The following is a 14517-nucleotide window of genomic DNA, read 5'->3' on the forward strand; positions in this document are numbered from 1 at the left end:
GCAAAGCCCTCTCTGGATCGTGCTGCTGACGAGGTTGCCTCTCAAAGCTTGTTTTCGATGGGCCCACGGAGCTCCAGGCAAACCGAAGCACGCAGATGGTATCGTGCCTCTCAAGTGGATGAGAACCTTTAAAATGGCTTGGAGAACTCTGGGGGCTCGTCAGGCTCAAGGCACAGATAAAGGTTTAATCTCCATTCTGAACGTTACCCCCGTGGGTAGATGCAGCCCTGAGCCCAAGGCTTTACTGAGCGTCTCTCCTCACCGGTGCTTACATCAACTGTTTGCCACCCTGTCATTCCTGATGTTCCTTTTTGCCATTTATTTCCTTTATAAATGGTATTGAACTTTACAAATATTATGCTTGCACTTTTGCCAGTGTTTAGTATTAGCAGGACACGGGAGTGGGAAAACAAGGCCAGAGATACAAAGCAGATGAACGTCATTCCTACTGGTCTTATCCAAACTGATGCACAGAGGATCGGCACCGACATTTAGAGAAGGGGCGGTGTGCTGAGCTCAGGTAGCACACGCCACATCTTTCCCATCACATAGCTGGGAGATGTGGCAGGGGACTGGGAGAGCTTGCTGGGGGACTGGGGGATCTGCTGAAGAAGTTCGAGTATCAGAGGAACAGGAAGGTCACAGTGGAAGTGAGAGTGCTGAAGTAAGCTGACAGAGAGGAAGGAGGATGGAGTGTCAATGTGTGAAAGTCAAGCTTCATCAGCCCCATGGACTGATTTGTTTCACTGTCTTCACTGGCCAAAAAAGCAAGGTCCTTTCTGATGCAATAAGACACAGGAAAGTTATGTTTCTCTCTCATCACTCAGTAGCATCCAGCTTTTAAGATCAGGAGTCAGACAGCTGCAAGGGCAAGCTCCCAGCTTTGTTTCCCCAGCGTCGGATTTTCTCAGGGGGATGCAGGAGAGAAACACCTGCTGCAACTTGGTCAGCCCTTGCACAGAAAGAAATGTACTGATAGGCACTGTAAAAAAACAGGCACAAGTGGTTGGTATCTGACAGGAAGAACAGCCCTGGCGATGGCTGCAGCAGCTGCCATAAGGCTCAGATGTTGACTTGAGCCTCCAGAAAGATCTCCCTTGCTGTACAAGATGCTTTGGCTGATCTGGATCTCAATGCAGAGAGAAAAAACACATCTGGCAATTTCAGACTTCTGGTGGTGCCCATCTAAGAGTGTGATCTACATGAGCTTGAAGTCTTAGTGGGAAAAAACAAAAAGTAGCATTAAAAGGTTAAAAAATTGGAATTGCAAGGCTCTTCAGAAATCTAGTCCTGAATGAACACCTTCTGCATATCCTTGGAGCTAACAGAAGTGGAGCTGGAGGGGATGAAAGAAATACAAAAGCATGAGTAATTGGAATAAGTAAACACTGACTAGTTCATTTTTCCTGGTGTTTGCTTTAGTCAGATTTGTGCATATAGAAAAGTGACGTGGGACTGAGCTCACTCATTCCACCCTCACACTTCAGCACATGGAGTTTGCTAATCTAATCTGGAAGCTTATCCTAAAATAAAACAAGTGAAACCAAGAGAGTATCAGAAAAGGGAAATAACAAACTAGTTCACAAAGCACGATTTCTGTAACAGCTTGCCCTAAAAGCTGAACCTACCAGCAAGATTCCCAGGGAATCTTTTCAGCTCAGGGCTCTACAATTGCACTCAAAGAGAAAACAAAACGTGGGCAGTAGATTAGGAATCCACCAACAACCAAATGCATGTGGCATAAAGTACGCTTAATTCTGGACTGCTCTCCTCTTTTGCTGGAGAACAATCTTACCTCACTCGGCCAGGTGAAATGTACATACCAATAACGTTTAGAAAACATTACACATGCGTTGATTTTGCACAAGCTGCTGTGCACTGCAAGAGGGTCTGTAGATTGCAAAGCTCCCCCAAACTGTGTAAGGAGGAGCAGAGAACTGCTTCCTGCTGAAATAAAGCCCTTCAGAACAGCTAGTTAATAACTAACCGCAAGATGCATGGTAGGTTAGTACAGGAAATAAGCTCATTCTCCGTGGAAGAGCAGGGGGACATGAAGTAAACAGATTGATGTCGTTGGATTTTGGCCCAAATGCTCACACTCTACAGGCATGCTGACCACTGGGTTTTTCGCTGGCACGGCTCACTGCCACTTGTCCTCTGTTAGCCCAAACCACCACTCCTCTACCAGGGCCGTGTATTCATGGCAAGGTCTGAACGAGAGAAGCAAATCCTGCTGCCCGCAGAGCCACTTCCTGCAGCACGCGGCTGCAGCTTGCATAGCTTCTGGCAGCCAAACAGATTGCAACAGAGATGACAAGGACTGAGTGAACGTGTGCTCCTGATAAAAAATGTCCATCTGCGAAAGCAACACTTGTAGACAGATGAGAGGATCTGTGGCAGTGCTTCTGTCAGCAGGAGGGCCCAGCCTGCTCATAATGTAGACACTGCTGCACCAGCGTGGAAGTTGTAGCCGCAATGAATTTCATCTCTTTCACAGCAAAGCACACCCTCTTAAAATATATTAGGGTTTTTAATCCTTTGGTGAATTTATAGTACTTCTATGCTCTTTTCTGTTCTGAAATCTCAACCGTCCTTGTCTGTGGTAACTCCAAAACTCATTGCACTACCCCATTTTCTTTCCTAGCTATCGCCTCTTCACTTCGGCATCAAGTCCCGCAATAGGAGCCTCTCTCATAAATATTTTACTTGGTCGTGACTAATGCAACCTCTCCACCCTAGCAACCAGGTATGCCTGGGGTTTTGCAGTTTGAAAACAGAGCAGTGTTGTCATACAACAGCCTACACTCTCCAGAGATAATACAGAACACTTCAAAAACCACTTTGACATTAATTTGCTACATTTGTGCATTTTCTGGATCATCTTTTCTACAAACCGAGCCACAGCTTTGGATTCTGAGAAATCTGTTTTGTGCTAGAAATCAACAGGTTTTCTAACATAACCTCATATAGCTGCAGACGAGGACTCACAGAGCTCATTTCAATAGTTTCTTCCTTCCTCAAAGTTAGATATTTGTTAATTGTTTGACAACCTTCTGCTGTTGGCAGAAGAACTTCCCTGTGGATCAGTGTAAGATAACACATGCATGGGAAAGTAATCCAAACCAAAGCTCCTTGATGCTGAACCTGGAAGTAGCTGTCACAGCCCACAGAAGAGATCCTGAAGTCACTGTTGACAGTAGTCTGAGATCATCAGCTGAGTGTGGGTCAACAGGCAAAAAAAGCCAACAAAGTGTTGGGCAACATCAGAAAGAGTGCTGAGAAAGACAAAAGGCATCATTTGGCTGCTTTGTATCGCCTTGGCGTGCCACATACCAAGTCCAGCTCGTGCACTTGGTCTCTCACAGGAAATGGGAACACACCCTTGATTAATCAGTGCAGATGTTAGAATTAAACCATGATTTGTGATGAGCCTGAATTGGTGAAACATGTTTTTGCTGCCTCCAACCCCAGAAAACAGCAATGAAAGAGATGTAACATAGACATCCTGGGGCAACAAGTTCCACTTCCTTCTGAAATAGTGGCATTAACTCATGTCTTTAGCACTATCTCCTGATCTCATGGATTACAGGTAGCTAAAGATTACCCCTTTTGCCTTTCTAAACAAATACTTTACAAGTACAGCCTTGTATCTCTATCAGGCTGTTGCTAAGGTTTTACAAATGCATGATGGCATTTTACCAGTCGCATCCTCATGCTTTAGGATAACCTCAGAACTTGATTTAAGATGACTAACATGCCAAGAAGTTTAATTCAAGTGCATCTATGTCTTTCCCTAGAGGCTAGTTACATTGCTTCCATCTGCAGTAAAACTGAACACATCTTTATTGACTACACCCACTGCCAACCTGCATTTAAAAAATAAACAACAAAAAAACCCTCTTCTATTAAACAGTATTTTGCTCCTTTGGTTTGTCAACAGATTTCAACCCTTAATTTAACCTGCACAGATGCTGGAGCCAAGAAGGGATTGAAAGATCATGACCACGCTGTTGGAAAAGAGCAACCAGAGATTTAATCATTACTGAAGTGTAAGCCTGCTCTGGCCATTGTCTAGAGCAGGAGCGCCAGCTGCGATCACAGTGTTTTATCTATGTATGGTTACACTTGCCAGCTATAGAAAACTGTTTGAGAAAAGTTAAGATTTCACAAACAGTTCAAGAGGAGAAAACACAGTAACTAACAGATGTCTGCTTAAGACATGTAACTCCTTGAGCTCCAAGAGCAAGTTCTTGGCTAACAATACCACTCCGTCACCAAAGCTAAAAAAGAGGCACTTCTGTAGTTTATGTTTCACTCTAATAAGAAGCATAGTGAAATGCAATACACTGCTCTCATTTTAATTTATTGTCTGTTGCTCCAGGAGTTGAAAGAAAAGCCAAATAAGTTAAGAGATGTGTGCGTTCAGAATGGGAAAAGCCAACTGACACAGTTACTTTGCAATGCCAGTGTTTAGTTTCACATCTATCCTGTTATCCTTCCCGCTGTTATAAAATGTTCCGTTTTTGGAGCAAGTGGTGATGCAGCACTGATGGACATTTCAACACCTTCACTAGCTGTATTACACTTAAGGAAAATCCCAGTGCAACTGCTACATAACTGAGTGAAAATCAATCTCACAGACCCCTATTTCTGCTGCTGGCTGCCCCATCACCACCAGAAAGAGGTCGGAATCGCTAAGGTAGCTCCCAGGTTTTCACCTGCAGAGCAGCATTGCCAACGCCAAGCCCCACCAATTGCACAGCGTTCGGCTCCTCCTAGCGGAGCAGGGTGTCATCGCAGTGCTGGCCTCTGAAATCCACCGAGCTTCATGGTGCTCGAATTACAATGTGCAGGAAGTACTTCATAACCTGTAGCTGCCTTCTCTTCAAGAATTCCGATTCTAAAAACACTTCAGTATTCGGCCATCACACTATTTTGATAAGTCAGAATTAACGGCTACAAAAATCAATTTTTGGATTTGTTTACTTTTCTAATAAACATGTTGGAAAATAATGATGTGGAGTAGAAATACGCTTTTACTCTTAGACGAGTTCTTTGCTATTTCTAACTGTGAAAGACTGTGACCATATTTTCAAATAAGAGTTGCCATGTGATGTGAAGATGCACATTTGCAGAGCAATTGCTTGATGGTTTAATCTTGGTGAAGGCGTAACCAACAATATTCTCAAGTTTTGTTAAGGAAAGCACTGATTTCAGAGAACACTGGATCAGCCAAGCACTCAGACTATCATGAGATTATAACCTACTCTGCTAGGAAGGCAAAAAAAAAAAAGTAGTACTTTCTGGTGCTCTTCAAGACTACTGGCAATTTTATTTACTCAAATTCAGGCTTATCTTTTCATTATTGTGTTCTAACAGCTCACATATACAAGTAGCACAACTTTTAGGTACAGTACAGAAAACTGTATGTGCATCAAAATAAACCATAAACACTTGATGTCAACATTTTTCAATGTGACGCTTCTCCAAAACAAACTCACCAGGATGTAAATCAACAAAGATTCTGCTTCTGCATCTTCTCCTTGCAGGAAGAAGAGCTTCTCACGGAGCCCACTTTCCTGATGCTCAAGCACCACAAAGTGTTTTCCTGTCCAACAGCAGGAAACAGTCTTATGAATCAGAAGATCCATGAGAGATTTCAGGACTTTGTATCTTAAAACACAAATGCAGTTTTCGGTGAACTTTCATTCCTTCCAAAGAAGCCAGGCTTTACTGCTAACAGGAAGTCTCAGAAGGAAAACCCAACCCAGACACAGGTTTATGATTACAGCAGCACTGGATTACAGCACTACTTACAGCACAAATCTTCCTCGGAACAAACAGCACACCTATGAGAACTCAAACATTACCTTGAGATCAAGATGAGCTCAAATGTGTGTATATGAAAAAAATACAGAAATATCCAGTGCCACATTCTAGTAATACAGAGAGAACTTGGTTTTGGATAAACCAAATATATTTGAGATTAAAACAATTTTCCATATGTATCAGTACTTGGGCAAGTTAAAAAAAAAAAAAAAAAACAACAAAACAGGTACCTTTACAATACAGGGAGAGAAAGATGAGACTAAATATATTTGACTGCAATTTCTTACAAGAGCAGGTCTCTCAGACAGTAGTTGACTCCACTCAAGTACTCTACATGCAAACCCTCCTTCCTGTAGGTCTGTGCTGCCTACCTATTCTGCTTTCTCTGCCTTCTGCCAAAGTTCAAAGTGCTCAGCTAAGACCTCAGCCTCAGAAATTCTCACACTGAGGATAAGGAAATGATTTTTTTTTTTTTTTGTCTTAACCAGTTATAGCAAACATGACCTTAACAAAAATACAATTCCTATAGCCCCAATTATCTGGAAGAATCTTTACGGTTAAGATTTCAACTTCTTGAGAAGACATTTTCTCTAGTTTTGAGGTAGCCTTTCTCTCTGTTTTAAGAGCTCGATCTTACACAAGCTGCAATTATGCTTGCAGACCAGGTTTAATACAGAACTGCCCTCCGCCATCACACTCTTTGGGTTTTGCTTTGTAGCCATTTGTATGTTGATAAATCTAAAGCTAATTAAGGAGATGTGGCCATTAATGCAACTGTTAAATAAGGCAGAGAAGTGCCATACAAAAGGAGGACGCGATCCTCCTTCTCATCCTTCCTCTTCTCCATGTTTCTACCTGTCACCAAAGCCTGTCCAAGTTTGTTCCTTTGGGTAAAAGTAGCTGATCCACAAGAGCAGTGAGCCCAGGAAGGCAGGAGCCATTTAAGACACGTAGAGCCTAAGGCCACTTAATAAGGAAAGGTGCGCCTGCTCTCTGTGCAACAGCAGGAAGCATCATCTGGAACCAGCCAGAGCAATGAAGAAGCGGGTGGGGTTTTACTTATTCTTTCAGCTTCTGGAATAAATCAGCATAGCCTCCCCCGTCCTGTGGTCTGGGGAAGTGAGCTCCACTGTCAGAGACTGCAAAGGAAACTAAGGCTTTCTAGCAGTAAAAACAACCCTGCAACCCCTCACCCATCACTCCGAGCACTTCATATCCTTCCACTTGTTTATTGAGAAAGCTCTCACAGAGATGATCTTCCTAATCCTGCTCTCAATACAGGTCTGCAGTTCTGGTAGTACATTCATGATACCACATGGTAATAGGGTCAAGTTTCAACACTGCTGTAAAATCAAAGGCAAAGTTGTCCCTCAGCCCCATCGTGCTATAAGTATTTTACAATGTCTGTTCCTAATTAGCAATTTTAAATGTGTTCTTTTACAGAGCCCACACAAAACTGTAGTGTAATAGGCCAAATGTGGCATCTGCAGAAAATGCAGCATAATTACAAGTTAAGCTGCATTTTGGCACCACGATTTCTTGCTACTGCGGAACTCTATCCAGCCATATAACTTGCAAAGCTCTCAGAAACAAAATCTACCTTCTGAATATGACTTCTGCTGAATGGCCTCATACATTCTGTGCGTCAGTTTAGATTCATATTCAATGAGAGGGTACACACACATTACAGGACAAAAAATTCCAACTATGACTATTCAGTAAATTATGCACTGTAGTGATTAAAACAAGACAAGCCCCAGAAATAATAAACATGCCTGATGTATAAACTACATGGGAAATTCTTCAGTGACATGACAAAGAATTTGTGGTTTCTCCCCCAATTACAAGCAAGCAGAGGATTTGTCAGACATTCATTTTGCAACTTCTACTGTCCAGCCTACGCCTCCTTCCTCTTGATGATCAGAGGCCCAACGTTGTCGCCAGTTTCGTCATTGTGCTGTGTGTGAGAGCCATCACACAGCGGGAACTGGAAGAGAAAGAAGAGACACACATTAAGTGCATATAAAGTACAGTCAGAATTAGGAACCTACACTGAAAGTTCAATGGAACGTCTTCTCATTAAATCTGCTGTGATTGCAGACTTGAACTTTCGCACCGGCATTTCAGGTGACCCTGAATTTTGGCTGTACACTTAGTTCTGCCCATGTGAGCTCAGAGTGGACAAGAAGCTTGTCAAAAAACAAAGCAACTCGACTCCACTGCATTTGGTATTCCAGCCTCAGGTCAGCAAAGTGAAAATGCAGGTTACAGTTGAAGGTTAACTCAGACTACGTGAAGTTACTTGCTCCCAACATTGCCCGACACTCTATTTTCCTGAGCCACAGCCAGAACTGAGTGCAGTTACAGAAGTTAAGTGGGGAGAGGAAAAGCAAAAGAATTAGATCCTAAGCTTTTTTTCCCCACTCAATTTTCTCAAGTAAAAGGACAGCTTCCCACCTCATCTCTTACTTAAGGGAGACACTGACAGATTAGTCCTGCCACCAGACAGCTAGAGTGGCAGGCCTTCTTTGCTTCATCTGACGTAGCCAGCTTGTCTCACCAGCACAAACGTCCATTTGCAAAAGCTGGATTCTACATCAGGATTTTGACCCGACAATGGAAATTAAACACACTTCCTGCTGACATGGTTACTCATCAGGGGCTTATGAGGGTAATACTGAGGAAGTAATTCAAAGAAATGTTTGTTCCATCAACAGAACTGGAACAGCCTGGTCAGAGCAAGACCCAGAGGGACTCCTTTAACCAGCTGTAACTGCCCAGGTCCTGGATTGCTTAAAACAACTCTGCTCCTGGACAGCTCTTTTCATATGCAAGAGCCAAAGGATATTCTGTGAAGGAAGGAGAGTTAGATCAGACCCCACCACTTCTCAAGGATATGTCTTCAGGGCTGTGCCCTTTCTGCAGAGGAAGTTCTAGAGACAATCACATACATCACACTCGTATTTGTATTCAGTTTCTATTGTGTTTGCTTTGGAATAATTGGAATCCAAGTTGGGCATTATTAAGCTCGCGCCCTTAGAACACCGATATTCCCTCACAGTAACCACCAAACCAACTCTGACATTCTGGTGATCCCAATATTAATTGCCTAGTCAAAGTCCTTGATTAAAATTGATGCCAAATCACCCATGCTTAAGAGCCTTCCAAGTATCGCATAAAAGCAATATCCCTAAGACAACATACTAGTGAGAAAGAAACGTTCTCAGTACTAAAAATAAAGGCCTGCAGGGTAGGGTGGAAGCAGAGGGAGTGGTGAAAGTTTTGTTTTACCACAGTTACAAAATGTCAAAAGCCGTGCTATAAATGGCAGGTGAATTTTCTAAATTAAGAACCCCCAGATTTTGGAGATCACATAGGCCAATTCACACAGGAACTTCATTGTCAAATCAGTTATTAGTGACTCATTGAGTAGGTACTGACAGACACTTGGCAGAAATTATACCCTAATTTATAGGATATTCATCAGCTTCTCACCCAAATGTTCCTGGGCCAGCTGTTTCTCCATACAGCACCGCAGTCTATCTGCCTTTGCAGAAGCACCTACTCAGCTTACAGAACACACATCTCACATGCCCCAAAAAGACAGGCCCACAGTCCAGCTGCAGCAATGTCACTTGAAATCTGCAGGTGACAAAGATGGTAGAATTCATAGTCATTAGCTAGCATCAAAGTGTCTTCAACAGCTACCAACTTTGACAGCTTTGCATCCTCTGGGCCAGCTGATCTCCAAGCCGCTAGCTCCCAGAGGATGGAACACCAGGCACAAAAAAGCAAGCTGCATACAACACAGAGAACACTGCATTTTTTTTTAGGGCATCTACTTGGTCATCTTCAAGACTGAAGCTGGGCCTGATGCAGCATGTTTATCCTTGTTTAAGATACAGCAGGCTAGCAACAGCGATCAGAGCTCAAGCCCTGGGGGAATTGTGCAGTGGTCTGGACAGCTCAGTTTATTTCCCTTGACACCAAACAAGTTTGTTTCTTCCGACGCTCTGCAGCAGCTCTCAGCCTGCAGCCTGCGGACTAACAGTGCTCTGGAAGACACACAGATTGCAGATAATTACAAGTAAACCAATTAAGATGCCCATCCCCCTCTCCTCAATTAAAAAAAGCAGAAGAAAACAGATGTTCTAACTGTAGATGAATTGCTGTCTGGTTTTAAGACAAAACTCTTGCCTCTATACCAATACTTTTTAACAGAGGACTTTTGCATAAAAGTCCAAAAGCAATGCTATGAAGCCCCTGCAAAGCACAATGCTGAATAGGAAAGGGCCATTTAAAAAAAGCCACCTACCACCCACTTTGATAGGCTACTACAACCCAAAGCAGACTTACCTGAAGGTACCATGTTTCCAATAAATAAATGTTCCCCACAAAGGATCAAGTAAGAAAACCCACACAACTGAGGATTAACTTCCTTTTTTTAAGCTTCCCAAAAACACTCTCCTCATGCAGTCCAACTGTTTCTTCCCAGTATGAAGCCAGCTGGAGTGCACACACACCATCAGCAACTGAAATAATCTGTGGTGCATAATGCTACAGGTTCCATTAACAGACTCATGCCTCAGATCAGGCTTAGTCTGCTGAGACAAGCTTACACAGTCAAATAATGCACATTCTAAGAACAGACTCATCATATCATATCCCTCATTTACTTCCTTTTAGCATGAGATTACAGCAGCCTCTGCAGGGCAGTATGTTCCTGAGCTACAACACCCTTCAATGCATGGCAAAATACACTCAATCAGATTCTGATTTCACACAAAAAAAGACAGTATCAGACAATAGCTAGAATAATGGCAAGAGCTGCAACGCAAACCCTACATCCAGACATCCCTTCTATTTTCTAGAGGAGGAGACAGTTAAGTATAAATACCACGCACCAAGTTACAATTTCTTTTATCACAATGTATGGGAACTGCTGAGTCACAGCCTGAACCTCTGATTGATCACCTGAGACGAGCCATGAGCCAGCCAGAGGAGCACAGGTGAAGGCAATTCAGCTGTGCTGCCAGAAGGGGTGGAGCCAGGCTCCTAGGCCTATTTAAGAGCTGGCTACCAGTGGGGAAGGATCTTGTCTGGAGATCCCTCCTTCTGGTGTTTTGTGGTGAGCCCAGGATAAGGGTAAGCCTTCCATTTATTCTCTTTTGTTATCATAGTCCACTTCACCTAACTCTCTTGTTTATATTGTGATTGTAACATCTTGATATCCATTGATTATACACAAGTACTGAACTCCAGTTCAGATACTACCAATTGCAAATACTTAGCACAGCTTTTTTTCTCCACCTTTCTTTTTTCTGAAGCTGTAGCATTCCGAGCAGCTTCTACTTCTGGCTCTCAGTTGAGATTTAACCCACACATTAGCACCTCGACTTCAAAACAGCTTTTAAATGCGTGCTAGTTGTAAACAGACTACTCACTCCACTTTCTCTCATTACAGAACCCAGAACTAGCACTATCCATGTATTAAGTCGATCTCAATAGCATCAAAGGTCTCTCATCTAACTCAGATTTAAAGCTGATCTTAACAGCATTTCTGAAAGGTTAGGTATCATGCTTAACACTGACGTTAAGCAACTGAGGCATCTTCATATGCAACCAAATTGGACAAACCCATGTCTAGGTCAGACACTTAATTTTCTAAGTGTGCTAGCATGGTTTCCCTGGCTATTCTGTAAGATTAACCACAAAACTATGGGTTGCAAAGACAAATGCTTTAAGTCCATCCGTTTAGATTCCTCAAAAACTTCTGGATTTGCTTTTGGATTACCTCCACCACCACTGGAAACAAACCTGCTGCTGTACTCATTAATGTAGCAAAAGGCATTGCACACAGCAATAAATGCAGGACAGCACCATGTGCACAAGCAAGGCTCTTCCCAAACCAATTCTGTATTCTCCCCATCTATGTGATTTAGTGGTGAGCTCAAGCATGTCAAGCAACCATTTGACACCAGCTCTGGTATACTAAGAGACTTCTTAATGTCTTGCTTTTCCCTATGCAAACTAGTAGCAAGACATCTTCTGACTGACACAGTAAGCTTCCAGCTTCACAGAATCGCACAGAATGGCCAGGGTTGGAAGGGACCTCAAGGATCATTAACCTCCAACCCCCCCGCCACATGCAGGGCCACCAACCACCCCATTTAATATTAGACCCCATTTAATATTAGACCCTGCCCAGGGCCCCATCCAACCTGACCCTCAGGCTATGGTTCCTGGGTTCTCCTTCATCTACCAAAAGACCAAGAATTTTGGATAAACTTCAGTGGCAAAATAATATCTGATATTTATGATTCATTAGTCTGAAGAGTAGCTGTACTCTTCAGTGAAACTGCTTCTTCACAGCCACGGAAACATTGTTTTCACTATTAGTGCTGATCTGAAGGTTTCGCTCTCCATAAATCTACACAGCTTCAAGGACTGAATTATTGCTACATCTCACTGCAGAATGTAAGCCAATGTGAAAAGAAGCTAGTTTCTGCTAAATGAAGCAGTAAAATGGTTTTACTGAAAAATGAATAAGTTTCCCAATGCTATTGATGTGCACGTTTCTCTTACCTTCTTAGATCTCCAGCAACGACAGTACACAGCCTTGTCTCCCAGATCTTCCATATCAAATGCGTGAACTACCTTGGGGTTATCCTTCTGGATATGGAGATTCACCATTGCCTTGCAGCATTTGTCTTTAGAGATAAATTTTTTGTAAGCTAGATACCCAACAGCAGCTGCTCCAGCAGCTAAAGAGACTGCAGCAATCCATTCAACTAGAACAAAAAGAAGAAAAAAGACTCAGTTTGCTGACCACAATATTCTATTAAAATTCCTCCCAACAGCAAATGTCTCCATGCTCAAGACAACACCTCTAACATTCGAAGAGATCTTTCTGTTCTCCAGGCAAAACACAGCATTTTTTATTTGGACACACATTGAGTTAATCTGCTCTTTTCCACTGACCAGAGCGCTCTCTCACCTCAGTCCCTTCTATATAACAGCGAGGATTAAAGTGGCTGGATTGTTTGTTTGGTTTTTGGTTGGTTGGTTTTTAACTTTTTCTTCATCAACCCTTGATATCAACACTGGAAAGTACAGTGTTTCCAAGCTCAGCACACTAAACTATAAGCCAAAAAAACCTGTTTATTGTTTCAGTCCTAAGAAGGTCACTAAAGACAAACACACAGCATCAGCAACCCAGACAGACCCCTCCAGAGTACAGGTACTGAGTAAATTTTTTATATAATGCATGCTGCAACCAAAAGAGCTTAACAGGTGTTTGGCAATGGGGAAATTATTTAATTTACTAGCACTCCACAAGGGTAAGAAAAAATCAGCTTAGATTAAAAGTCTGCTGTGGTGGTATGGAAAAGAACATGGATCCAGAAGAATTATATTTAATGGCACAAATTTAACCATGTTAGGTCCTGGCTCTATGAAAGACAATCGCCATTAAAACCACCACTACCTCCCACCTGCACTTTTTTCCCCCTCTTGGAATCTCTGATAACTCTGAGGTTTTGCTCAATTGTTATCGTTTCCTTTTCTACAAGGACCTTCCCTACTTTTTGTGGCCTCATGCCAGTATCCTGGACTTTGGCCTAACAGTTCTGGCTACCCTAACAGCACCTGCTTTTTTTTTTTTTTTCTCCTTTTTATCCACCATTTCTGTGCGCATGTGTGTTCCTGACATGTATAAAAAGAGTCCAGTTGACTCCATAGACAAAAACATGAGACAGGAATTTAAGTTTTAGCACATTTACACAGCTTAAGAAAACTAGAACAGTCTTCCGCTGGGAATTTCTCTTTTACCCCCCAAAGCCCATACTGCATTCGACAGATACCAAGCCAGAAGGTCTCACCAGAGCAAGAGACACTACTGCATTTGATCTAGGATAAGGAATCAAAAGCATCTGTCAGCTCTCGCTGCTTTCCAAGGGCAGCTCACCATACTGACGCACAAAGGTCTGGATGTAACACCTAAACGCAACCAGTCAAACGCCTGTATTATGAAAGCAGCCCTGTAAGACTTGGGAAAGGGGACAGGCAACTTTGCTAAGCGTCTCACTAGGACAGAACGAGAAACAGAAATCTTCTAAAGTTCATTCTCTTCGTAAGCAGAGCTTAGTAGCAGAGCTGTGCCACGCAGGACAGGAGGCACGAGGCGGCACTACTCCCCACACGCACCGCTAACCGCCCGCCGCCCCGCGCCGTTAGGCGGCAGCCCGCGCCTCAGCCGCCAGGCGGAGCCCCGCCCGCCGCTCCCAGCACATCCTGCAGCGCAGAGCAGGCCGCTGCTCCTTCACCGACGCACAGAAGCCACACGAATTGATACCCACGAACCCTCAGAGCCACACCCTGCTCCCACAAACACGACGGTCGTTCACGGAGCCCCCCGCGCCTCGACCCGCGGACCCCTCCCCTTACAGCCAACCCCTCAGGGGACCCCGCCGCCATTTTGTCGGCTGAGCACTAACGGGCAGGGCGCCACCCCCTCCTCTCCCGCGCAGCCCCTCAGCCCCGCGCGCACCCGTACCCACCCCGCACGGCGCCATTCTGCCCTAGCCCCATCGCTCCCGCTCCGCAGAGGACGCACGCAGTTCCGCAGCGCGCATGCGCCGCACCCCGCCCCTTTTGAATGCTTTACGCCCTGAAAGACGCGAGGGGAGG

At 43.7% G+C, this 14517-nt stretch overlaps 2 protein-coding genes across 2 annotated transcripts in view; both read right to left on the reverse strand.

Moving 5' to 3' along the window:
• The window catches only part of IPMK (inositol polyphosphate multikinase), a 36877-nt gene extending 29363 nt beyond the window's left edge, over positions 1–7514 (reverse strand). The window contains exons 1-2 of the mRNA XM_042863125.1: positions 7430–7514; positions 5502–5608 (exon numbers count right to left, since the gene is read on the reverse strand). Of these exons, the coding sequence (XP_042719059.1) occupies positions 5502–5608; positions 7430–7514 (192 nt within the window). The remainder of the gene's footprint in view (positions 1–5501; positions 5609–7429) is intronic.
• On the reverse strand, positions 5308–14492 carry CISD1 (CDGSH iron sulfur domain 1). Its single transcript, XM_042862667.1, has 3 exons — positions 14388–14492; positions 12415–12620; positions 5308–7816 (listed from the first exon to the last, which is right to left on the reverse strand). Exons 1-3 carry the CDS (start codon positions 14416–14418, stop codon positions 7727–7729), a joined length of 327 nt encoding a protein of 108 aa, XP_042718601.1. The 5' UTR covers positions 14419–14492; the 3' UTR covers positions 5308–7726.
• Positions 14493–14517: the final 25 nt, after the last annotated feature.

The sequence above is a fragment of the Lagopus leucura genome, unplaced genomic scaffold, assembly GCF_019238085.1.
Source record: "Lagopus leucura isolate 7727_CA_CO unplaced genomic scaffold, USGS_WTPT01 Super-Scaffold_739, whole genome shotgun sequence".
NCBI lineage: Eukaryota > Metazoa > Chordata > Aves > Galliformes > Phasianidae > Lagopus > Lagopus leucura.

What these genes read in the sequence shown, in the direction of transcription:
- CISD1 (XM_042862667.1), bottom strand. Translation starts at nt 14,418, where the DNA reads ATGGGGCTAGGGCAGAATGGCGCCGTGCGGG. An exon ending in GCAGAATGGCGCCGTGCGGG is followed by an intron (nt 12,621 to 14,387) that starts GTGGGTACGGGT and finishes TTTTTGTTCTAG; the next exon opens with TTGAATGGATTGCTGCAGTC. An exon ending in GTTGCTGGAGATCTAAGAAG is followed by an intron (nt 7,817 to 12,414) that starts GTAAGAGAAACG and finishes TTTCTCTTCCAG; the next exon opens with TTCCCGCTGTGTGATGGCTC.